At 47.4% G+C, this 26,784-nt stretch overlaps 1 protein-coding gene across 1 annotated transcript in view; it reads right to left on the bottom strand.

Moving 5' to 3' along the window:
• Positions 1 to 26,784, bottom strand: part of SCAF1 (SR-related CTD associated factor 1) — a 472,414-nt gene that overhangs the window by 236,339 nt on the left and 209,291 nt on the right. Inside the window, exon 5 of the mRNA XM_069605191.1 lies at positions 20,482 to 20,618. Within this exon, the coding sequence (XP_069461292.1) occupies positions 20,482 to 20,618 (137 nt within the window). The remainder of the gene's footprint in view (positions 1 to 20,481; positions 20,619 to 26,784) is intronic.

The raw sequence follows: 26,784 nt of genomic DNA, 5'->3' as shown, positions 1-26,784 counted from the left end.
GGACGGCGCCGGTGGACCCGACGCCTCCGTTGACGCTATGGCTGCCTTCGTCTTTGACGAATGCGTGCCGTGGGGTATGTGTTATGTGTTTTTCTGTGTTCGTCCTTGTCACCGGGGTGTTCATCCCCATAAGCGGGGCGTGAGCCGGGCTTGTCGGGGCCTGGGACGGATGAGGAGCGGGAACGCTCCTTTGAGAGGTCTACAACCTCCGTTGCGGAGGCCGTCTAATCACTGTCCTCATCACATTCGGCGGCGGCGGCAGCAGGCGAGGAGTCAGACCTAGACATCGCATAGGCTGCCCACCTTTTGACCCTGCGGTCCTTTAAAGTTTTAGGCTTAGTAACTTACAGGCCACACAGCCGTCCTCTTTGTGATCGAGGGGCAAGCAACGGTTACACCGTTTATGCTAGTCTTTCCAGGTAAACTTGCCCTTGCAACGCAGGCAAAACCTAAAGGGCGTCCTCTTCATAGCTAAGGGCATCAAATGTGATTACGACCTCGAAAGAGAGAGGGGAAAGAGAAAGGCATTCTCAGAGTGAAACAAAGAAATGACCACACAACCCCACTCTCCCTACTGTGTTAGGCCGGTGAGGCCAGGCCACGTGTTCGGCAGCGCCAAAGGATCTCCTCCGCTCGTCCTTCCGTCGAAGATCTTGCTCAGCGGAGAACAGCTTGGCAGCTACTTCGAGGGAGGGATCTATGTGATAGTTTTTAATAATAAACGACCAAGGGTCGAGGAAATGATTTCGCAGTGTCTCTCGAGGAGCTCCGCATAAAGGCGACCAATAACTGGGCGGAAAAAAACAATCTGAGGGACCTCGACGCGTGAGGGATTGTGGGTACACTGCACGTCACTATAGGGATAGTGTTACAGACACACCTTGTCGACATCCCCTTTTCGACTACGAAAAACAAAATGTAATACTCCGCAGTGACCACTGGATGTCGGACTATGCACAGCATGTGATTCTAAGCAGATTAACAAATATCAGAAGTGATGGTTTCCTTTTATACTAGCTGGGTAGGTCAAGTTATATTATGCTGAGGTTTCATTATAATGTTTTGCTTTAAATGTCTAATTTTGAAGCGCCTTTAAATCTGCCATTAGAGAGCAGCATGTAGAGACCCCGTAAACCCACACAAAAAGTAAACAAAAACCAGAAGGGTAGACAAGAAAACCTAATCTGTTAACAAGACCATAGATCCCTGTTTTGACCCAACATTTGCATGATGCCCACCATAAACAGGACACAGTAACTGCATGCAAGGGTGAGAAGGCTAGACAAATGCAGGATTATGTAAATTAACTGCCATAAGCACCCTAACTATTCCTGCCTCACACGCCAATAGAACCATTACCTTAAAGGCTCTAGCAGGACTCGGCAACATCCAGGAAAGCTGAACCAGGCTTTCTGCTCCCAAGAAAGCTGTGGTTGCAATCCAACCCTCATTTAAATGTACCCACATTCCCTTGCAATCTTCCAATCCATAGAACATGGCCGTTCGTGGCTGTTCAGGGGTCAGTGGCATGAATAGAGGGGCTTTGTATGCTGTGTTCATGCCCTCGCTCACCATGACACTGTTAAGCTCAGACGTCTGACCACAGCTAAGCCTTAGACAGGCTTTGCGCACAAGCCTAGGATTTTGGTAACCATGTCATAAATAAATGAAGACATTGTTTTTGCTAGATTTTCAGGGAGCTGTTGCAAAGTAGGCAAATTCAGATTTCTGATATACAACCCCTCCTAAATGAAGTTGGTGGCCTTAGGGAAGTAAGTAGAAGGGCTTTGCCACCTGCGTTTTCTAAACCATGCCCCAGCTTACCATGTACTGAGTAAATTCCAGACACCCCTTCCCACCCCGGTGCAGCGAACACCTCTTCTCCAGCTAGCTTTCATTTTGGTGCCCCAAAGAATTGATGTGTCACACGATAAATTTGGTCCAATTGTACACATATCTCTTCCACATTTTCCTTCTCTTGTTGCCCTGAGCCCCTTATCTACCTTATCTATCCCTCGTCCTCACCCCAACTATCTACCTGACTTTACACCATCCTACCACTACTGAACGTTCCATCATATTTTTCCTTTGGCTATCTGACAGGCAAAAGTGCTTTGACGCCATGAACACCCATTTTTAACTGTTCCCGACCCCTTATCTGCCCCCTTCCAAAATTAAAATGAGTTTTTTCAGCAAAGTGTTTTTGTAAAAACGCCTGCCGAAAAAACTACTGTTGATGAAGACGTCGTACCCTTTTTCCCAGGGAAAAGTGCCAGTATGCGTTTGTGGCTGGAGCTGGAGTCTGGGACTATTGCGGGGGTGACTCCAGCCAGAATTTAGGACAAAAGGACTTGTGCAGCCATTCTTTAGAAAGCCAGAAGCAATGACCCCTTTGAAGAGGAGAATCCTGCTGAAGACCCCAGGATTGTCATTGAAACCAACTAGCATTGCCTTTGCCAACTGCCCCGGAGAAGCCCTGCGCCTTTGTCTGATCCCCAAAGGCCTTAATCTGCAATTCAACCCTGAACTGGTGTGAACAACCAGTCTCAACCCCTACTCGTGGCTCCTGCCCTTGGAAGCTGCAGGGGATGACAGACTGACCAGCTCCCACCTGGGCTACATTGCTGCATCAGTCGCCGTCCCGAGTTCAGACATGAGACTCTACAGAACCTCAACTAATGAGACAAGAGGCCAAAGTGGTTCTTGCAGGACCAGCTTCTTTCTCCCTGCCACAAAGGTAGTCCTTCCACCATGTAATCAGTGGTAAGCTTCCCTCCACTTCCTCTCTCATTCCTGACTGCTATTCAGACATGTTGCGCTGCTAACAATCTCTGCCTTAACCCCAGTAAGACTAATGCTTCTCATTGGGACCCCTGCTCCCTCCTTCCTTCCTTCCTACTCTCTGGCTGCCCTCCATGGGTCCCCTTCCCCTCACCCTCTTGTGAGGCTAAAAACCTTGGCATCATCTTCAGCTCCTCTCTCCTTCTCTTCTCACATCGCAGACCTTGCCAAGAAGGCCCACTATCAACTGCACCTGCTCAGAGGCAGTCTCCCTTTCCTCACCTTTCCCCCAGAAACTCAATGTCCCCAGAGTTCTGGTCGTCTCTAGGCTGGACTACTGCAACAGCCTCTTCCTCAATCTGCATGTAACCTCCCTTCGCCCCTTTCAACTAATCCAGAATACGTCTGCAAGATTTATCCTTGGCCTCAAGCCCAGGGACTGCATCCCTCCACTGGCTCCCGGTGGCTGCAAGGATCAAGTTGAAGACCCTGTGCATCATCCACATGGCTTTCTGAGGCCCGGGACCATGTTATAGCCTAAATACTTCCCTGCTAGAGGCCTTCGGTCATCTAGCTCCAACTCTCTGCAGATCAGATGTTTTACCAAGTCGAGAGTGAGGGGGTAGATCTCTCTCTTCGGCAGGAAACTCCCTCTGTAATGGCCTCCCTGCCCCTCTCAGGCTTGAGCCGGATAGCCTTAAGTTCCGGAAACTTCTAAAGACATTCATTTTCTCTTCTTCCTTCCCTCTCTGCAGCTAATGCCCCCTCTGCCGCATTGACTGCTCTGCCTGGCCCCTTCCCAGTCTTACAGGGCACAGGCCATTTTTGCCCAGTCTACCCAAGCACTGTGGTCTCCCTGACCTCCCCCCTAACCTGTACTTACCTCCCGACCCCTTCCCCCGACTAGCCTGGCAGGGCGAGCATCCCTATCGAGCCTGGCCGACCCTAGTCCTCGCACTTGTGGTCCTCACTCATTGTATCCCCTGGGCCCACCTGGCCTTCCCTTAGCACTGCCTCGCCGAAGTGGCCCTCTTCCTCCAAACCGATGCCGCCACTCTTCACTGCACTTTCAACCCACTCCATTTATTGATAGCGCCCAGGACCCGGAGGTATCATAGCGCTATATTGCCATCACCCTAGCATTATCCCTTCCTTCCTGATCAGCACTTCACCCCCCCATCCTGCACTTCTTGTTACTGCACTTGCACGATCTGAACAACAAGGTTTAGTAGGACCGTTATTGTTTTCTTCCCTGTTGCAAGCCCCACGCCCCCTTCTCCCCCACCCTCCCAACCCCACCTTTTGTCTTGCGGCACCTTGAAACACCATTTGATGTAAAGGCACCGTACAAATAAAATCACTGGAACAGGGTGACCTCTCAATCTGTCCACAGGGCTGATTCTGAAAGTCCATCTTGACACACTAAGGGGGTACAGTTTTCGCCACAACCTTATCTGGCATCATTACCAGGTCAAGAACGATTAGAACTTTTATGATGTTTGGATTATACCACAAATCTGGGATGTTAAGGGGCTTTTATACTGTGCCAAATCACCACATTAGCAGTCTCAAAGTGTATGGCTTGCCGGAAAAATGGTGCATATTGTGCCATGGCCCAGGGTGTCCATACTGTAGCCTATGTAAGGAAAAGCAAGAGCAGGGCAAGACCTGAGGGTGGTGAAGTGGGTGAAGACTGACAGACAATAGGTGGTGAATGCAGGGAGGAGAATAAATGTAATCATATGGATACATGTGGATGCTTTGGGGGCTGGGGAGGGTCAGTTATGAAGAAACAGACATATGACAAATATTACATACCTGTAACCATCTTTCAGAGGCTTTTATCTGCTTAGATTCTCATGCTTTGCACCAACCACTGGATGTCTGCCTATGCAGAGTATTACAAGATTTGTTTTCGAATTTGAAAAGGGACATCGGCAGGGCGGGCTTGTAATACTATCCCTATCGTGACGTGTACTGAACGCATAATCCTTCACGTGTCGAGATCCTCAGGATTGTTATTTTTTCAGATACCAAGGTTTGTTGATTTGTATTGAGAATATGTTAAGTGAGATGAATTGTGATCGACAATACATTTGTTTTTTAAAGTATTGTACATGTTCCTTATACTCCCAACAAAGGGGAGGAAGCTTGTGAGCATGTGAATCTAAGCAGAAACAAGCATCGAAAAACAATTATAGCCATGTAAAATAGGTCTTCTGAGGCTTGCGGATCTGCCTAATATCACATGCTTTGCGTAGACTAGCAAGCAGTACCAGATGGAGGTGGGTTGAAAAAAAGGAACAGAAAAATCTTTCAATACTGCTTGTCCCACCTGCAAGTCCTTTCTGGCTTGTGTCTACATAATAACGTGAGACCAGGTTTACTGAACTCAAAGTTGTTGCTTTACAAATAGCCTTGAGTGGTACCTTAGCAATAAATGCCAATGTGGTCCTTGTGGCACATGTGCAATGTGCCCTTTGAGTGACTGGTAGAGATTTATTTGCTAATGTTTAATACTGCTGTATGCATTTTACAATCCATTTTGCAATGGCAGCTTTTGAGACGGGATCTCGTTCCCATCCACCAGCTAGTGACACTTATGTTTTTCTGAGTGGTTTTGTTGATGTAGTACATAAATGCTCTATGCACATCTAGTGTGTGAAGTGCTCTTTCTTCAGAGCTTTTTGGATTTTGAAAGAAAACAGACAATTGAATGGACTGGTTAACATGGAACTTTTGGTGAGAAACATGGGTGCGTTCTTAAGGTGACCTGGTTTTATTGACACAAAAGATTATGTCACAGATAAAGTTTGAAGCTCACCCAGGAAAGCAATTTTAGAAGTGAGATCTTTAAGGCTTGGGTTATGCATTGGCTCAAAAGGTGGCCCCATGAGCTTGCTTAAGACAACATTTAAATGTCAAACTGGAGAGGGGTTTGCGATTGGAGGATTAAGTTGTTTAACACCTTCCATAAAGGCCTTGACGACTTGAACCCTCCACCATGAAACCTTGCTTTGCAATGTTCTATATGCAGAAAATGCTGCTAGAGGGACTTAATGAATTAAAGACTAAACCGGACACCAACAGGAATGAAAGGTAATTTACTATTTGTGAAGGAGTTCATTCAATTGGGCTGAAGTTAGATCTTTTACAACATAAACCTATTCCATTTGTTAAAATAGCAGTGTTGTGCATTTGGTACAGACTTCCTTTAAAATTTGCATACACCTGTCAGGCAAATTAAGAAGGCTGAACACAGGAGCTCAATTGGTTGTCTGCGGTTGAGGACATAGGATTTGGCCATGCTTCTGTGATAACATGCCGAGTGTGTATGTTGCTTTTATCAGTGGGCAAGTGGACATTTTGAGGAGGTGGGAGGATCACGCTGGACATGCCCACATTGGGGCCAATTTGATCATTGTTAAATGTTCCTGGTGTAGCTTGTGGATGATTTTGTTCAAGAGGGGGGGGGGGGTCAAGGGAAAACGCATGCAAATATCCCTGACCAATTGATCTACAGTGAGTTCCCCTTGAACCCTTTCTGCAGGAACCTAGAGGTAGAAATTTGGCATTTTGTGTTTTCTTTTCTGGCAAATCGGTCCATTACCAGCATCGTTAGCTAAGAATGGATGCAGTCACACTGTGTGAGACTATACAACACTTCTCTGCTCGTTATTGGGTAACCCACCTTTTGGTATAGGTCTGTACTAAACAAGTTGTTAGTGTGACTGAGCAGCCAGCCCTATCTCAAGAGGGGTAAATGTGAGCTGTACAAATGAAATCCGTAAATACAAGTAGCCAAGTAACCCTTGCACTCATGGTTTCAGTTAGTTATTTAATTAACATCAATTCTTAAATCAGCGTTACGTAAAAAAGCAATTCATGTAACAATGTAAATATACTTTAAAATTACTTTTCAGAATCAGAACAATTTAGTGCATAATCTTTGAATATGCTCCTTACACATTTCCTATATCCTGAGGCGACTTCAATCACAAGGACAGTAATGGCATTTATATATCACACTAGTTATACTTGCAGATTCTGAGAACTAAATCTTCAAATGACATCTAGATAAGCCTTTCCAGCAGTAACAGTCTAAAACAAGCTATCACCTATGAGGGACGAGCAGTATCAGTCAATGGACTAGAAGAGTCTCCAGCGAGCCAGGACAGCCAAAGTCCATTGGGACATAGTCTATGGAGCCGAGGCACTTCTCAGATAAAAGTCTTGCACAAGGTTAAAGTGTTTGGAATCAACTCTAAAAAGGTAAATCACTGCAATTCTCAACTGAGAAAAGCACAGCTAAAAGGCAACATGGTAAGTACCGCAAGCCTAAATAGCACCTATGGTTTGGAAGAGTAGTCCAGCTGGATTCTGTCTTGCTACAGTGGTGCAGACCCCTGTTCCTGAGCCTCAGTCGTGGGGACAAGAGGGAGGACATCTGGAGGACTCCTGTAGCAGTACTTGGGAGGTAGTCGGCAGCTATTGTCTCTTTTCGGTTCAGCAGCACTTTGAGGTTTCAGCGCTTAGCAAACAGCACTGTCACAGATCTAGGAAACGGTTGGGCTTCCTGCACTCTGGTGAGGGGACTCAATATCTGGACGTCCTGCTTCTGGAGGGTTGGAGGGTTCTTAGGAGCCTCCTGGAGTTTCTAGCCAGATTCATTACCACATCAGAAGTTTCACTCGACTAAAGATCACTCTACCCCTGGCATTCTGTTGCTACAGCAACGAAGTAGCACAGCCAGTCAGGGAAGATGGTCCAGTGGAGCTCGTCTCCGGGTTAGCTGTTCCCACTAACCCAAGGGGAGAAGTAGTTTGTTCCGGAGTGTGTGTGTCTAGGTGAAAAAGGAGTTCAGGACAGCAGCAGGGCTTCACCGGGCAATTCAAAGGTCAAGAAAGATGCAGCAAGCCTCGTTCACGGTTTCTTCGTCAGGTGTGTCTCACAGTGGTCGACTGTCTCTAGTCCCAAAACCCTCGCCTTTTAAGCAGGTTTCTCCCATTCATGCACAGCCTAGGTTGTTAAATCACACAGCAGGGTGGCCAGCCAGCCAATCAGGACTGGTTGCAAGCAGGCATTCCTAGAGACAAAGGACAAGGGAGTTTAGGGACCCTCCCTCACATCCTGTCCTTACAGACACACTGGAGCCAGAGGCGGGTTTCAGGGATGAAGCCCACCAAAGACAAGACCAACAAAGGGCTGAAACCTGTCTCAACACAGTAAAACCCAAGAAAGTCCACACAAACCGAAAATGGCGAAAGAATTCAGGCGACATTTGGACAAAATGGTCACCCATGGGTGCTGTACTGCAGCTGAGGGTTCAGCCTGCGTTAGAAAACCACAAAGGTAGGGAAAATTAAACCACTGCCACCCGTCATTTAAGTATTGAGGGTAACATAAAAATGTTACATGAGAAAGTAGGGTAAGGGGCTACTAGGTAAGCCCCCCCCCCCCCACCCAGCACTCCACATAAGATGGTGGGTGCTGGACCTACAAAGAAAAAGGTAAGTAAAGTCAATTTCACTTTATTATTCTAGGGAACTGTAGTTCATACAAGAAAAGGTATTTAAACCTTGTGATAAATCTAAAAGGATTTCTCTGTGACACTGCACTGAAGGTGCTGTGTGTCGCCATACACAAAAGATGCCTATGGAGTTTGTCAGACTCCAAAAAGAGTGGAAACACAAAATCCAAATCAGGTAAACATATGAGAGTGAGAAAAAGGTCTCACTCATAACAGGGTTAAAATTAAAAAGTTCTAAGTCCAGCAAAAGAACTGGGGGTCTCCACAGTTGAAGGAAATTAGCACAGAAGGACAAGTTACTTACCCCATGGTAACGTTCCTTCGACTGGATGTTGCCCCCACATATTTCTTATCTTTGATATTTCCCAATGTCCAGCTTGCTGCTTCTGAATTTTTTCTTTCAATAGAGGGCGCTGTGCGTCGATGCATGGTCAAGTCGATGTCCCTTGGAAGCCTGAGTCTTGACGTCGACGTCACCACAGGTATGAGGAGCACGCACAGCGCCCGTTGCTCAGTTCCATTTTGAAGAGTGAAGCATTGTTTTGAGTTTGACGGTTACTCCCCCCTGAGAGACGAAGACTGCAACCGCAAGAGAATTTCTACTGCGGGGTAGGCTGGGAGGGGCGATAAGGAATACGTGGGAGGGACATACAGTTGAAAGTACGTTACCATGGGTAAGCAACATGTTGTTCGAATATATTGTGTCCTCCCACGTATTCCTTATCTTTGACACGCTCCCAAAGCAGTTTACATAATTTGGAGGAGGCAGTAACATTTGAAGTGATCTTGTATGCACAGAGAGCAATACTGCTTTCCCAAAAGCAGAATCTTGGCACATGGAGGAGTCCAGACTATAGCATTTGGTAAAGGTGTGTACAGACGGCCATGTGGCAGCTGCACATATATCCTTTATCAGAACTCCCCTATGCAAAGCAGACAAAGTTGCAACACCCCTGGTCGAATGAGCCTTTAGATGTTCTGGAGAGTCTTTACCAGTCAGTCTAACATTCTGATATGGTTAAAATAATCCATCTGGAGATGGTTTGTTTGGTGATGGCTAGACCCAATTTGTGACCTGAATAGCCCACAAATAACTGGTCATTCTGCCACAGTCCTGCCACTCTAGAAATGTAAAAACTGAGTGCACGTCTTGGGTCAAACCTGTGAAGTCTTTCTTCCTCTTTCCCCGGATATGGTGGAGGATAAAAAGATGGTAAGGGACATTTAAGGAGCTCTACAACCATTTGGCAAATCACTGTAGAGACCTGTGTGCTCTATACCACACTTCAGGACAAGGGGAAGCCACACCGTTGCAACTTTCCCATGACTTAGCAGTCACAGTGTAGTCCTACACCTCAAGGACACTGGAGTTTGTCTGAAAAGCACTTGGCTAGCCGCATCACCCGAAGGCTTGAGTCTGGGGGCATTGACTTCTGTGGCGGCCCTGCAGTGGGCAGCATCCGTGACCTGCAAAGGTCCTAGACTTCTCTAACCTATTTTGTAACTGATGAGCCTGCACTGCTTTATCCACCAAGGCTGTAATCATGCAATGCAGGTCACTGCCCCAATCTCCAGCCCCAGCATCAGGTGGTTCTTTGTTCATTCCAAGAAATGTCATGGTGGGTCCTTACACCATCCCCCATTGGCTAGGACCACCGCAAGAACACACGGCAGCTACCGAACTGGAGCCTCCACGGCTCCTTTTCCTTCCAATCACTGGTTTTCCGCTGGGCATTGAAGAGTGCACTTCTATTAAACCATTGGGCAAACGCCAAGCACAACACTTTCTACTGACTGTAGCTAGCCTGATAATTGCCCTTTACCATAATTTATATGGATTAATACCACAGGACCAAGCAGAATTAACAGCATCTGGGTGTAGAGCGTATAAACCGAAAACCACAAGCCTGGTGCTTTACTATTGGCTTCGTACTTTTAGAAAAGATTGGATTTTCTTTATTCCTCCAAAACCCAAAGGCTAAACTGTTAGGCAAAGTTTGAATGCAGTACCCTCTGGGACCACTGATTACAGGTGTAAGCAAAACCAAACTTTGGTAAAAGTCTGTGCCACACAGTTTTGGTAGCGTGTTGAGCAGCCAGGCTTATCTCAAGAGGGAATGCCAGCAGTAATGATGTTACACAGAGGTCTACAATTACAGGTGTTCAAATTAACTCTTACACTCAAGATTTCTTTGATAAATGCTTCTTAATTGATCTGTCAGTTATAAAACATTCAACAGAAGGAGGCAATTATATAATACAAACAAATACACTACAATACTATTTCAGGAATACTTTTCAAGAGTAGTAAAAGGCAAAGGTTATGAGAACATGAAAGGTTACACTATTCTTAGACAATGCAAATATTTAGAGTTCAGCAGAAGAGTCAATTAAATTCAATAGGCTAGGCCAAAGTCAATGGGCTAAAGTCTTGGATAGGATAAAGGAGTTCTGGTAGTTAAACAGAAAAGTCTCTGGAAAAGTTCTTAAGAATAGTTTGTAGCAAGAAGAATCATATGTTGGGCCACAAGCTGATTAGGCCTGTGAGTTGGGAAAGTTTCAAGCACTTTCACCGCGAGAGGCAAGTACTCTCAGTCTGGTTTTACAGTACCTTACAAATGAAAAAAGAGGCAGCTGATGACGTGTGTTCCTGGCAGTTCCTGCAGATCTCACTGTTCCTGGGCCTCAGTCGTGGGGTCAAGAGGGAGGACGTCAGGGGACTCCTGCACTACACAACAGTCAAAGGCTTGCAACTGGCAAACTTCGATTCCGGTAGTTGTAAGTAAAGCACACAAATTGGTGTCCCTCTCCCTGGTTCTACTGTTTCCTGCAGCAACAGTGAGGAAATTCAACCAGCTCCGAGATACGGTGTCAAGGTGGCTTATTGTCGAGTTGATTGGTCCCACCAACTCAAAGGGAGAAGTTGTTCTTGCAGGGGCGTCTCCGTCGAGGTGAACTTGGCGATTCGGACCTGCAGCAGGGCTTCACCTGGCAGACCAAAGGTACAGGAGTTGCAGCAGCTGTCCTCTAGAAAGCTTGTCTTCGGTTCTTTCGTTCCAGTGGTTCACTCTGACTTCCAAGCCAAGAGACTTGCCTTTTATTCAGTTCTCTCCCATTCGTTCCAGCCTAGCTGTCACTCACCCAGCAGGGTGGCTGTCCTTGCCGGACAGTCAGCCAACCAATCGCCACAGAGTGCATTTGGGTATCCTAGGAGACTACGCACAGGGAGTTTCGGGCACCTCCCTCACTTCCTGCCCACCCCAGACACTCTGGCACCAACGGCGGTCTTCACTCCTGAAGCCCGGCAAAGGAAAAAAAAAAGGGACCAAACCTGGTTTGGCGCACAGAGACAAACTCTAGAAGGACCTTTCCAAACAGAAATGGTGAAAAAAGAAGACCGGGAACTGTTTAAACAAAGGGGGCTCAGACACCATCTTGAAAAACATGGCTCCCGCGATGTAACACTACCGGAGCTACGAATAGTTTGCGTTTGGGAAACATCATGGTAGTTCGTTGTAAAACCACTGCCACCAGCCATCCTGAGAGGAATGGGTAGCATTTGACTGATACATGAGTATCTAGACACAGGTGATACTAAGTAACCCCCTCCAGCACTATTGTAAGATAGGGTGTGCTGGGTCTAGGAATTTAAACTACTAGTAAAGTCAATTTCACTTTACTTACTCTGGGAAACAGTAGTTTATCCCAGAGAAGGTATTTAAACCTTGGGAAAGGCTTAAAGGCTTCCCTGTTTAACTGCACTCAGGGTGCTGTGTGACACAAATGAAATAATGATGCCTATGGAGTTGTGTACTAACTGGTAACGTTCTTTCAACTGGTAACGTTCTTTCAACTGGATGTACCTCCAACGTATTCCTCATCTTAGATGCATTCGTCCAGCTTTAGCTGCTTTGGAAATATTTTCACTCGGCAGAGGGTACCGTGCGTCGATGTCGTCGAGTCGAAATCCCTCAAGGCTTCCATCGAGGGTGACGTCATTGGGTATACAAGTAGCACGCACGGCACCCGTTGGCCGGAGCTCTGTTTTTCCCCTCTTGCTTTGCTGTATAGATACTGTAGGTAGCCAGGTGTTAGACTTGCAAGAGTTGAAGTGGCAAGAACACCGGAACATCTACAGAGGGGTAGGATGGGAGGGCGATGAGGAATACGTTGGGAGGAAACATCCAGTCGAAAAAGAAGGTTACCAGTTGGTAAGTAACTTGTTCTTCGAATGGATTGTGTCCTCCAATGTATTCCTCATCTTAGATAGATTCCCAAAGCAGTGTCTGGAGGAGGAAGTAGATTTTCTTTGTTTATTTTATATAGCTGAATATAATACTGCTTTACCAAAAGCAAGCTCTCTAGAGTGGGAAGCATCCAGATTATAGAATTTAGAAAAATTGTGCAGCGATGACCAAGTTGCTGCTTCACAAATAGATTTTATGGGAACACCTCTTTGAAGGGCTGTCGAAGAGGCTATGCCTCTGGTAGAAAGGGCCCTCAAGCCTTCTGCTGGATCTTTGCCCATCAATCCGTAGCATTCTGAAATGCAAAGACCAATCCAACGTGATAGGGTTTGTTTTGAAACCGATTGAACTAATTTCCTTCCGGTGTAGCCAATGAAAAGTTGATTATCCGCTCTAAGCTTGGAGAGCCTAGAAATGTAAAAGCTTAGAGCTCTTCTCGGGTCCAGCCTGTGTAATCTTTCCTCCTCCTTACTGGGGTGAGGTGGAGGATAGAACACGGGCAGAATTTTTCTGATTTAAATGGAAATCAGATACAACTTTAGGTAAGAATGAGGGTTTAACCCTCAATACCACTCTGTCCCTGTGGAACACAGTATAGGGTGGCCCAGAAAACAGTGCTTGCAACTCGCTCACTCTTCGTGCAGATGTTAAAGCAACCAAGAAAACGGTTTTCAACGTTAGTAATCTTAATGGACATGTGTGCAAGGGTTCAAAAGGGGCACACATTAAAAACTTTAGAACCAGATTAAGGTCCCAAACTGGGAATTGGAAAGAAGGAGGAGGAAACACATTGGCGAGTCCCTTTAAGAATTGTATTATCAAAGGAATTTTAAAGTAGGAACACTCATCCGAAGAGCGCTTGAAGATGGTAAGCGCTGCAAGATCGCCTTTAATGGTCCCAACATTGAGACCTCTATGGAGAGGAAAGATAATACGTCTGGAATAGGACACAGAAAAGGATCAACATTCTTTTCCCTGCACCAGTTGAAAAACTTCTTCCAGCGGCAACAGTACAAAGATTTTGTTGGTGGCCTTCTCACCGAAAGCAACACCTCCACAACTTCATCCGGAAGGTCCCAATCCTTGTATCTCAGCCTTTCAGATACCAAACATGAAGGTTGAGAGTCCTGACCCCTGGATGGGGAACCTGGCCCTCTATTTCTAAGAGAAGGTCCTCTCTCTGAGGAAAACGTAACGGAGGACAGGTGAACATGTCTAGAAGGTCCGGCTACCACGTTCTCCTGGCCCAACCCGGGGCAATTAGGATCATGCGGTTTCCGAACCGTCTCAATCGCACCAGATAGAGAACCTCTTCTACTTATGACCGTAGCATTTGAGAGTCGAGGCCGCCCTGGCCTTTGCAAGAACCTCTCTGCAATCGGCCGGTATATCGTAGCCTCCAAACTCTAGCACTGCAGGAGCCAAGCCTGCAGGTTCAGCGACGCCGGGTCGTGGTGGAAGATGGCGCCTCCTTCTCTGGAGAGAAGGTCCGCGTCTGCCGACAGCTTGATGGGAGGGGATGTTGACAAGTCCAGAAGGTCCGGGAACCAGATCTGCCTCGGCCACGCCGGTGCGACGAGGATCATCCTGCACCGGGACCTCTTGAGCTGGCTGATGAGTTGAAGCAGCAACGGCAACGGAGGGAACGCATACAGGTATAGGCCGTCCCAGGGGAACGAGACCGCATCGCCCATGCTTCTCGGCTGGGGAAACCTGCTGGCGAACCTCTTGCACTTCGAGTTCGTCGCTGTTGCGAACAGGTCGATTTGGGGTTTGCCCCATCGTCGGAAGAGTTGATCCACCTGATCATGGCACAGTTCCCACTTGTGACACGCGCGCAGCTTCCTGTTGAGCGGGTTGGCAATGGTGTTGTGCTTTCTCCTGCCAGGTGGAAGGGAACCAGGAACATCCCCTGGGCGACCGCCCAGTGCCACAGATCCTGTGCCTCCTTGGATAGGGCTGGGGATTTGGTGCCTCCCTGCTTCCGTATGTAGAACATGGTCGTGGTGTTGTCCGTGAAGATCCGCACCACCTTGCCCTTGAGCGACGGGAGGACCGATTTGAGAGCCCAGAACACGGCTCGGAGTTCCAGGACGTTGATGTGCAGGAGCCTCGCCTCCGGGAGCCAGAGGCCTCTTGCGTGGAGATCTCCGGTGCTGGCGCCCCAACCTTCCAGGGAGGCGTCCGTCGTCACCTGGTACGCCGGCGTCTGAAAGTCCTTGCCCGCCGTGAGGTGCGCTCGAACGCCCCACCACTGAATCGTCGTAGGTGGCCCTGTTTCTGGGAGCGAAGCTCGATACAGTGAGGCGGCTGGCGGCCCCGTCGGAAAAACGGACGAAGACCATTCTAGGCAAAGATCGGACGGGGCTTCTCCCGAAGCTTACCCGGGGTCTCGGACTTTCTCTTCCCCGAACCGGAGCGTTGGCTCGTGGTTGACGGTGCCGGGGAAGGTGCGCCCTGCCTGGCGACCGAAGAGGCCAACTTTTCGGTGCTCCCGGAGCCAGCGGACTCGCGGCGCTTGGCCTGGTGTTGGGCCCCCGTCGCCGGGGCGCCCGCACAGGACTTAGAAGCCCGCTCGGACCCTCTTCTTCTCACCCGTCGAGCCCTTCTCCAACCAGCTTGCGAGACGGGATCGACGGTCCCTCATGGTCCGCTCCGACAAGTTCTTGCAGAACTGGCAGTCCTTCTCTACATGAGTCTTGTCCCCATGAAGACAGTAGAGGCATCGCAAATGTTCGTCTTCCTTAAACACATTCTGCAGCCCACATCCAGGGCTGCTGCGAAACAGCTTGGGTCCGGGCGACAAACTCGCATCCTGGGCCATCTCGAAGTTGGCCGCGAATCTTCTGGAATCCTCCAAGAAGTTGATTCGACGAAATCTTCACCCTTGAGGGGCGTAGGAAAATCCTGCAACGGGTAGCCGTTAACGGGAGTGAAACGGTGGAGCTTGAGGCTCGATTAACTGAAAAAATGTGAAAATTCACCTGAAAAAGCGCGAAACACGCAGTAAAAGCTCGAGAGCTAAGCACGAGGACTCCCAACACTTGAACGTGCGGTAAAAATCTGAAGATGGCTGCCAGAGGCGGGGCTTAGGTAGAGGGCAGTCATTGGCTGTGGTCAGTATGACGCAGAGATCAGTGATTGGTTACTACTAGGAAAGACAGATCAGAAACAAAACTGATTTTTTCTTTACCGAGGATTCCCAGCCGGACGACGGGGAATATTCATGAGCATGTGAATCCATGCCAGACCCCATGCTGGAGAATGATGGGAATCGGAGGGAACGCGTATAGCAGTGGGAAGTTCCACTCCACCACGAACGCGTCCCCTAGGGCTCTTCTCGGGGGAAATTCCCTTGAGCAATACATTTCGCACTTCTGGTTGATTCCAGTCGCAAACAAGTCTACTTGAGGGGTTCCCCAAGGGTGAACATGTCCTGAAGGACTTCCTGAGCGAGTTCCCACTCGTGGGACACCATACTCAGCCTGCTCAGAGCGTCCGCTGTCATATTCTCCTCCCCGGCTAGATGAACTGCTGTTAAGGAGATTCCTTCTTGAATTGCCCAATACCAGAGCCGCATTGCCTCTCTGCACAGAGGTAGTGACCCTACACCTCTTGTTTAGGTAAAGCATGGCCACTGTGTTGTCCGTCATTATCAGGACATTTTTTCCCTTGACAGATGGCAGAAAAGCCTTCAGCGCTAGTCTGATTGCTCTCAGCTCTAAAAGGTTGATGTGTAGTTTGGACTCTGATGGAGACAAACGACCGCTGATTGTCAGACCGTTGGCATGAGCTCCCAAACCCATAAGCGAGGCATCCGTCACTACTGTAATCTCCGGCCATGGTTGCAAAAAATGTTCTCCTTTTAGGATGTTCTCTGTGCAAGTCCACCACGGAAGATCTTGCCGAACCTTGTTCAGAATCTGAAGGGGATCTGTCATTTGTCCTGAGAACTGGGACCATTGAGTCTTTAGAGCCCATTGAAGGGATCTCATCCTCAGACGTGCTTCTGGCACTAGGAAAATGCAGGATGCCATGAGGCCAAGCAACCTCAAGAAGTCGTAGGCCTGGAGATTTTGGGCATTTTGGAATTTGGAAACCATCTGAAGAAGGTCTTGAGCCCTCGACTTGGGAGGCGAGCTCTTTCCCAAGATGTGTATTACAGCCCCTATGTACTGGAGCTGTTGGGAAGGTTTCATTTGTGACTTCTTGAAATTGCAGGATAAACCCAGTCTGTGGAGGAAGTGGCAGGTGACTTTCAGATGATTCAGGGCTTGCTCGGCAGAACCCGCCCTGATCAACCAATCGTCCAGGTAGGGGTAGACCTGAATCCGCCCCTCTCCTGAAGTGCGCTGCCACCACTGCCATCAACATGAAGACCCTCGGGCAGAGGTCAACCCGAATGGTAGGACTCGAAACTGATAATGCGAGTCACCAAACGAGAACCTCAGTTATTCTCTGTGCTCGAGATGGATTGCCACATGAAAATAACCATCCTGAAGGTCCAATGACACCAACCAATCCTGAAGTTGAAGGGCCTGAAGGATCTGAGAAAGAGTAACCATCTTGAACGTGTCCTTCCTGAGGAGATTTTTCAAGCCTCTTAAGTCCAAGATGGATCTCAGTCCTCCGTCCTTTTTGGGGATCAAAAACTATGGGGAGTACCATCCCTTGTTCCTCTCCGCTACAGGTACTGGTACTATAGCACCTTTCTCTAGCAGGATTAAAACTTCCTGCTGTAGGAGCGGTTCTGGAAGCTTCAAAGTGTGTCTCCCCGGTGGATTGCTTTGAAGTTGCGTTAGAAAAGGAAGGCAGTAACCATGGCCTATTATTTCTAGAGCCCAAACATCTGAAGTAATGGCTCGACATTCTTGCAGATGCTGTGACCGCCTGTCTCCTACAGGTGTCTTGTGATGCAAGTCCTCAAAGTGGTTTTGTGGCGGTTGCTGCTGATAGCAAAGAGGCTGCAGCTGGGGCTGGTTTAGCATGTTTTCCTAGTCCACCACAAGTTGCTTTTCTCTGGCCTCTGACTAGCCATTCCTCTCGCCTTTCCATATGAGGAGTAATAACGATAGGATCGTCCCCTCCAAGATTGTCCTGAAGCACGAAAAGGCTGAGGTTGCCTAATCGCAGCTCCTAAAGATTCGGCAGCTGCTTTTGAGGTCTGCAACCTCTCAAGGCTCTCATCAGCCTTGTTGCTGAAAAGGTGAGACCCGTCAAAGGGTATGTTCAAAAGACAGTTTTGCACGTCTGGTGCGAAACCCAACTTTCGCAACCACGCAAATCTGCGCATCACTGTGCTAGTGGCCATGGACCTGCTCACACTATCTGCAGTGTCCATACCAGACTGAAGGGATTCCTGCATGGCCTTCTTGCCATCTCTAATGATGGCTAGGAATCCTTCCCCTTCTGGTATGTGCTCCGCCGCCATTGCAATGCACGCCATTGCAATGCAGAGTTTACGAAAATATTGCCAAGTCACATGTGGAGTTGGCCGATTTTAGCGCCATACTCCTAGCTGAAAATAGCTCGTGTGCCCAACCATCCACACGCTTGTCCCTATCCGGAGGGATTAAATGGTACGCCACTTTATTTGAAGCTGTGGCTGCCTGGACCAAGAGACTATCTGGAGTAGGGCGTTTGGACAGATAGCCGGGGTTGCTACTGGAAAGGCGGTATTTTGAAGTGAGGGACTTATTCACAGGAGGAATTGAGTAATTGAGTCCGGGGGTCTCCCAATTTTTGGCAACCCTATTTTGTAAGGCTACATGGAAGGGTAAAATTAGATCTTCGGTGGAGCCAGGACATCATGGATGAACTGAGTTGGTGGTTTAGCCCATCCTAAATAATCGACCACCTTTGTCATCAGCTGCCTGTATGAGGGACTGGCATGTTCCCCTGGTTCTGGTCTGCCAAAATCTGTTTCAGGTGAAGTGTCAATTCCACTAGATCCCTCATTCTGCTTTCCTCAGAAATCAGACATTCTGGGACATTAGGGGTGCCATACTTTAGGCCAAAAGGTACCCCTTCCTCCTCCTCAGACCACCCTTGTTCTTCAAAAGTGGAAGTTAAGGACTTAAGATATTCTTTCCATGGCAGAGGTTTATACATTTTTTCTGGAGGAGGTGTTGCACTAGAGACTGAAGGCTTTGCAGTCTTTGCAGCTTTTTCTTTTGCTGCTATTTTGACAGTTTCTGGCTGAATTGGAGCCTTTGAAACATTCGGCGTCGAGGGCTTCGGGGTGGCCGCCGACCAAGGCGTCGATGGCGCCAACAAAATAGTCAACAGAGCTGGCTTCGAGGGCGTCGAGACGCTCTTCGAAGGCTCGCCCTTCGAGGTGTGTCGGGTTCCAGACGGCGTCTGACCTCGAGCGGTTGACTAGACCAACCTTTTTTGCTCGGAGTCCTGGATGGTTTCCGATCTTTACTCCTTCGATCACCTGGGCTCGAGGGTGTGCAAGTGTCAGAACGGTAATGCTCCTGACCGGCTTCCGAGGAAGGCATGGACCGAGGCTTAGCCTTTTCAAAAACCTCCATCATTTTAATTCTAAATGCTTCCCATTCTTCGGAGGAAGAATGTTTTGTGGGGCATTTCATTCTCTTGGGGGATTCGTCCAAAGACTAGGTACAAGGGGGACAGACAGCGTCTTTTTTTTTTTTTTTTTAAGACTTTTTCGTCAAAGACGAAGAGTGGTGTGAACAGCTTCGGGACCTAGACCTATGCTTTTGCCTTTCGCGTCGAGATTTCTCCTCATGAGATCTCGACTCGCCGCTTGAGGCTTTTCGGTTGGGTTTTCGACCTACCTGTAGTTTTCCCTTCCACTCTCGCAATGCCTTGCCGTCAATGCCTGAAACTTCATACAGGCCTCCATGTCTTGGCCTTTTTAATGCTAGCCACAAGAGGGAGAACAACTTGGAAGAAGACCTAATCGTCTGAAGGGATGCCATTTCTTCTACATGAAAGAGAACACATCACTAACATATTTTTTATAAATCGTCCAACGAAAGTATTCTTCTGAAAACAAATTAACTGGTTATGCAAAGTTTAATAGTGCCTTTTAAGAAACTAAAAGTATCTAATCATTTAGGTTGACAAAGGATAGTTCAACTGATACATTTACCTCCCGACTCCCAAGATGAAACACAAAAGCAAAGGTTCAACCCAGACACCAAAATGAAACCTAAATGCAAAGATTCAATGGTGGGATGGCTTGCTTCAAATGTCATTTATTTGCTTTAAGTGTATTAGGGAGGATCAAATAGTAGACCTGTTATTCAAATGTTTTTCACATGAGACAAACATGTGAAAGACCCATAAACCTAACACATTGCTCTGTATCTGCATCCAGAAGGTAGAATATTGTACTAGGTACATTTAGTTGAAAAATAATCCATTTGTTAAAAGAAAAACACCAAAGATAACTGTCGATAACTGATCATCCCAGTGAACGTTTAAGTCTACAAGACAGCAAGTGGTTGATCCAGTATGCAGATTTGTAGATGCGTGATAAAGGGGCAAGAACTTGTATTGATGTATTGCTAAAGCTGGTTAATTTAACTTTTTCTATTAAGGCTGACACCTTCCCAGTTTCCACTGATAATAGTGCCATTAAAGAGAGTTGCAATCTCAGGCGATAATGAAGACAAACATTTACCAGGATTGACAACTCAGTTTGAGTATTTCCCGGATCTTATTCGCATGCTACTTGACAGAAGGAAGGAGCATGTTGCTGGACTACTGCTCCTTCCAAGAATTTGGCTGCAACAAGGAGGAAGGAAAAGCTGTGGACAGAGTATGTTCACAGGCATATCCTGGTGGCATAGTTTAGAAGAAAACGCAACAAGGAGCAATATAGATTTTAATACCCATTCTCAAACCACAGAAACAGGCCTTCCATAAGTTGCACGTCATTATTCGACTCACTATAGCTCGTCTGCAACAAACGTTCCATCCGTGTTCAAACCCAGGCAGGATGGAGATGCATCAGTGCAATAAGTTCTTTCCAAATAGTCCACAGCAGCAGCCAGACTGGACAGCAGCTCCGTGGCAGCATCAGCAACCTGTAGCAAGAAGTCAAACTCAATCAGAACTACAGAGTCAACATTCTGTCCTAATGAAGTCTGCCTGATGGTGTTTTAGCTGGAAGCTAGCAGAGCTAGGCATGGACATCAAATACTTCTTACATTACAACCTTTGCAGCAGACTGAGGATAGCATATTTTCATTCATATATGAAGCATCTTGAATACAACGGCTTTTCATAGTGGGTATAATTTCCAAGGTTCAAGTGCAATAGATAATAGTAAGCAGAAGGCAGGGTGGGTGCTTGGGCAGTCGGATAGACTGTTAGAAGGATGTTCCTTACGAACAGGTATCCTCCGAGTACACTGGGCTCTCCAAGTAGTAGTGGGGCAGAGCAGCCCGGGACACACTATCAGGAGATGTGCAGGTAGTTACTAATGTTTAACAATGTGACACAATAAAAAATGGTCCACACAATAGATCTTTAGAAAAATGAAATCTCTATACACACAAGGGAAAAGGGCATTATCACTAAAGTTACTAACATGCAAAAACGTTGAACACGGTTTAAAATAAGCAACAGTACAAGTGCATCTAAAAGGTCTTATCAATTATGTGAAGTCTTTTTCCAAGAATGGAAGAACCTTTGAAGAAGTAAAGCATTCTCTATCTTTTCAGAAAGGGAAAAGATTCTGCTCACAGGAAACGAAGGGGACAAACACAGAAGTATGGCTTTGTATGCGGAAAAGTACAACAAGTACCAGTCTCAATGTTCTGGTTGGATCTGACTAACCACAGACCCTTGGATGCTAAGAGGAGACAGCCAGATGGGTCCAAATGGACAGGCCCACCAGAAACGCCAGATGGAAAGAAGATGGATTCCTGAGTTGAGGAGCCAGTCCCCACTGCAGGTGCTGTACCAGGGGTAGTCCGTAGAGTGCTACACACTGCCACAGAGGCTTCAGCAATGGTGCACCAATACAGAAGGGACCAGCAGACCCCAGGCATAGAAGCTTAATAAAGATTCAATGCCAAATCGATCAAGGGTCCAAGACTGCAGTGAGGTAAGTATTGGGTTTCCAGAGTCACAATTAGTCCTCGGTTTCTACGATGTCCACAAAAGTGGAGATCCAGATATGGGATTGGAGACAGAAGGAGCACTCCTCCCCACTTTTCAGGAATGGGGATTATTCACAATGTGTCACAGGGACAACACCAGATAGGAACTAGCTAACTCCGAGCCCCCAGTGTGGAGATGTGATGAGGTCATGCAACAAAATACAGAACAGGCCCCTGGAGTGTCCCAAGTGTGATATAGGGAACTAGGATGCCTGCTAGATGTCCCGAGATTAGGAAAATCAGATCCGGCAGTCCCAAGGCAGAGGGGCTCCCACTTCTGCAACAGCCGATGAAGGCACAGTCAGGAGCTTCATGGAGAAGAGGTGATCCAGCTGTCCCCAACAGGTATAAGAAAAGGCCTGCCATGGCCTGTTCTTTCTTGGTCGCTGGAGATATGAGGCATTGCCATCAGATTGGTTAGCAAGCTTGCATTACTGGTTGTTCGGGAGAATTCTCAGAAATGTGCCAATTCCCTCTACCTTAGAGACCCCCAGCAACTTTGCTGGATTTTGAGGACTTGATTCTTTTTTTACCTGAAGAGAGCGAGACCCTTTTTCCCCACTCTCTCATGCATTTTAATGTGATTTCTTTTGTACTCTGTTTCTTTTGGTTGTGGAGTCTGAAACGCTACAGGCATCATCTTTTACATTGCGTCACACAGCACGTTTAGTGCAGTGACACAGGGAAGTCTTAGATTTCCCAAGGTTTAACTACCTTCTCTGGGATGAGCTACTGTTTCCCAGAGCAGTAAAGTGAAATTGACTTTACTTACATTTCTAACTTTCTAGACCCAGCACACACTATCTTACAATAGGGTGCTGGAGTGGTTACCAAGTATCCCCTTTGTCTAGTTTCTCATGTAACATTGTTTATGTTACCCTTTCCTCACTGAATGGCTGGTGGCAGTGGTTTCATTTTTACTACCGTGGTGTGCATTTACTGCGGACTGCGCTCGCAGCTGCAGTAAAGCACCCAAGGGTGAAATTTTTGTCAAAATGGCATTCTTTTTCCCCCATTTCTTTGTGGAAAGGTCCTTCTTGAGATTTACTCTGCGCGCCAAACCAGGTTTGGTCCCTTTGTTCGGTTTGCCTTTGGCGGGATTCACGAGTTAAGCCCACCTCTGGCTCCAGGGTGTCTGGAGAAGGCAGAGAGTGAGGGAGGTGCCCGAAACTGGATGCTTAGTCTCCTAGGAGACCCAAATGCACTCTCTGATGATTGGCTGGCTGACTGTCTGGCAAGGACAGCCCCCCTGCTGGGTGAGTGACAGCTAGGCTGGAATGAAAGGGAGAAAACTGTATAGAAGGCGAGTCTTTTGGCTTGGAAGGCAGAGTCAACCACTGGACGAAGGAACCGAAGAACAACTTGAAGAGGACGCCTGCTGCAACTCCTGGACCGTTGGTTTCCCCGGTGAAGCCCTGCTGCAGTGCCGGAACGGCAAGTTCGCATTGACAGAGAAGCCCATGCAAGGACGACTTCTCCCTTTGAGTTGGTGGGACCAATCAACTCCAAAGTAAGCCACCTGGACATCCATCTCAGAGTTGGCTGAATTTCCACAGAGTTGCTGCTGGAAACCGTAGAGCCAGGGAGAGGAACACCAGTTTCTATGCGTTGCCAAGTTGGCCAAGAGCTCCAAGAAGATCCTACGGACTCCCAGGAAGCAGGACTGACCGAGCCCGAGCCCCCTCAGCAGAGTGCGGGACCCCAGAAGCAAGGAAAGTCCATCTCGACAGCCAGGAACCGCAGTGTTGCTATTTGCGGTAGGCGCTAGTAGCTGAAACACTGAACAGCCACTGAAAGTGCTGTTTGCCGGTTGTGAGTTTTGACCGTCCCAGTGCAGGAGTCCCCCGGCGTCCTCCCTCTTGTCCCCACGACTGAGGCCCAGGAACAGTGAGATTTGCACAGGAACAGGAGTCATCTGCTGCATCTTTTCTTCATTTTAAAAAGGTACTGTACAAAGTCTAAGAGAACATATCTCTTGCTATAGAATTGCTTGCATCTTCTACTACCACAAGTCTAACAGCTTGTGGCCCTATATTGATTCATCTTTTTCTTCAAAGACTTCTGAAACATTGTGCAAAGACTTTTCTACCCATCGTCAAAGAAGTGCTTCAGCCCATATAGTCTCCTGCCTATTGACTTTGGCGTAGCCGGTTTTAACTGACTGACTCTTATTGGGGGATCTGAAAGTATTTAACTGCTTAAGAAACATATGTGGAATCTTGTTTGCTCTAATAATCTATGCCATCCCAAATGGGTATTTACTGATTCTGAACTAAGGGGTTGTGTAATTTTGAAGTATATTTGTGTGGTGTTTTTTAGTGCTCCCTTCTGAAGAAGGCTTATATTAACTGACTGGTAAATAAATTAATAATTTTTTTTATCAAGAAACCCTGTGTGTGTCTGATTGAATACTTGTCACTGTGCACCTCTGTGCAACTCCCCTACAGCTCACATTGACCCTTCTTGAGAAAAGCCTGGCTACTCGTCCACACTACCAACCTGTGTAGTACAGCCCTCTACCAAAGATTGGGTATACAGGCAGTCAGCGTTGTTGTAGTGCACCCTCAGGGTACTGCATACACTCTTAACTAACACTGATGAAGCGCTCAGGTCCCCTTTGTCGACAAGCAGGCCCATCAAGATTGTAGGTTTGTGTTTCAGTAGTAAGTCAAGGTGAGTGGCTAAGGATTATTACTTATTACACACACTGGGGCTGGGGCTGACTTCAGCCTCCCATCACACACCAAGCTACATGTAAACATTTGGCAGCCAGCAAACAGCTAGCAATCAACTCCAGCATCTCCAAACACCCAGGGAGGAGCTTCACACAAAGGAAGTCCCACAACCATCCCCTAGAGGCATCTACCAGTCGGAAAAGGTTCAGCGTGCTACTGCCACCAGCTCAGGGAGATGAGCACAAACTTATTTAAGAATATCCTTAAATCACAAAACTGCAGTAATGATTTGAACATCAATTTGCATCACTTGAAACCATAAACTCTCACTCACCAGTTAAAACTGGGGCAACAATTACCAAATATTAAATGTCTCTTAATAGGGACGTTCAACAAATAGGTGCTTTGCTGTCTCGATTTTATCTCTAAAACCATCCATATCAAAAATTCTCTGAGTTTGCAGAGTTCTGTTTCATGCTACAAGAATTTGCAATGTTAACACAACTGATTAAACCAAAACAATACAAATTGCTGCCATCAATTCCTAGAAGGGAATAATCTCATACGTTGCCATTTTATTATCCTTTAGATTCCTCACATGATGCCTTAAAATGTCTACTTGTTCTGACATTATTAATCTGTTCCCTCTGTCAGTATGGATTTTAATCCCACATGAGAAGATGGTCTCATTTTCTTCCCATCTTTTTACTTTCGATCTTAAATCTACCATCCTTAGCCCATGGTGAATTAGATATTGCCATCTCCTTACTTAACAAGTATGTTTAGGCTAATGCATCTAAAACAAAGCTCAGATTTACCAAGACGTAAAGTCACAATTTAGCATTGATTACCATTACTGGGGTTGGCTGTGCTCGCCCAGTGATTTTCCATTTAAAAGTCCTTCCAACATAGTAAACCAATCCAGGTTTCCCCATGCCCAGTTCTCGGTCTTTAATAAATTAAGGCAGATTGCCATAGGAACTTTGAACAGAAGGTGCATGGAGGGAGAGCAACATTGCTGCACTGCACGCAACTCCCTGGCCTTGCACGCCTGTCCCATTCTCCCTCTTGCCACACCGTGTCCCCCATGCAACTGTTTCCCCGCTTCTGCCGCCTGCGTGTCCGTCCAGCTCCCTTCCCCACGTTTTCTCCCTTTGCAATTTAGGCACTGCATCCCCCGTCTTGCATGCCACGTGCATTCCCTTGCAACTAGGCCCATCACCCCCTGTCTTGGCGCCATGTGCGTCCCCACGCAACCTTCCCCCGGGCTAGCATATCCCTCTCTGTTGCTCCCTGTGTTACTTGTCCCCGTTCCCCCGGCCTTCCAAATCCTCCTTGCGTTGCTCCCCATGCAACTGCCCCGCTCCCCTGGCCTATCCCATCCCGGTATGCATTGCCCGGCCACGTAACTTGTCCCCGTTCCCCCGGCCCTGGGCATCCTTCTCATCGTTATTCCCCACGGAACCCTGGCCTGCTTCCCTCCTCCTCCCTCCTCCTCTTCAGGCTCCCCTGAGCCGCGACCAGTGTATTGTTCCCTGCTTGCGTCTCTGCATTCCACACCCTTTAGTACTGCGACTTTTGTATGGTCATTCTATTGCATCGCTTGCATTTTCCTCTGACTTCCAGGTCTCCGTGGATTACCAGTGTTGCGTATTTAGTTTTGTAGTGTAACCATTGTATTGTTTATGTTCTGCATCTTGTGCATTTCTCTTCTTCCCCTCTAGGTCCCCTAGGACTACCGGTTGCATATTCTGCATTGTACTTGCATTCTCATGCCCTTGAGTACCATTGTAGTGTACATCTGTTGCTTGCACTGTTTTCTCCACTCACTCTAGGGCCCTGCAAGGTTCCAGTTTTTTTGTTCTGTGGTGTACTTGTTGCCCCCTCTATGGTGCGAGACTCCCGTGTGCCTCCCTCCTGTCTGCCACTAGCATGTGGCCCCCTAAACCCCCACCTCACATACTGTTATCTGATGTTATTGATGCGTCACCTACAAGTAACAGCGCCTCAAATCCCTCGGGTTGTTGCACACTTTATAAATGAAATCGTAACTATCACTTGTGGTAACTTTTTTATCATTGTACAATTCAGTACAATGGGGTACACTTTTTATTTTGCCCTAGACTAACACTCAGAGGATTTTTGGTTACTCTAGGTGTGCTAAACGGACAAGCTGGTGGCAGCAGTGACTTTTTACGATTTTCTGTGTGCATTTGGTTTTAGCCTTACTGTGTTTACTGCGTATGGCTACTAACTGTGGCTAGTGGTCAAACATGGCCATGCCTTGAAGTCTTTCGCTTGTCCACTGGCCATTTTGTTTTTTAGCCTTCTTCCTGTCGTGTGAGGCCAGAAAAATCCTTACATGGACTTCCAGTGCCCGGGAAAGCAGAGGCTTTGGGCAGGCTACTGGA

The sequence above is a fragment of the Ambystoma mexicanum genome, chromosome 1p (assembly GCF_040938575.1).
Source record: "Ambystoma mexicanum isolate Mex_15411 chromosome 1p, UKY_AmexF1_1, whole genome shotgun sequence".
Taxonomy (NCBI): Eukaryota; Metazoa; Chordata; class Amphibia; order Caudata; family Ambystomatidae; genus Ambystoma; species Ambystoma mexicanum.
Note: the sequence above shows the minus strand (reverse complement) of the source record. Positions and strands in the feature narration are given on the sequence as shown.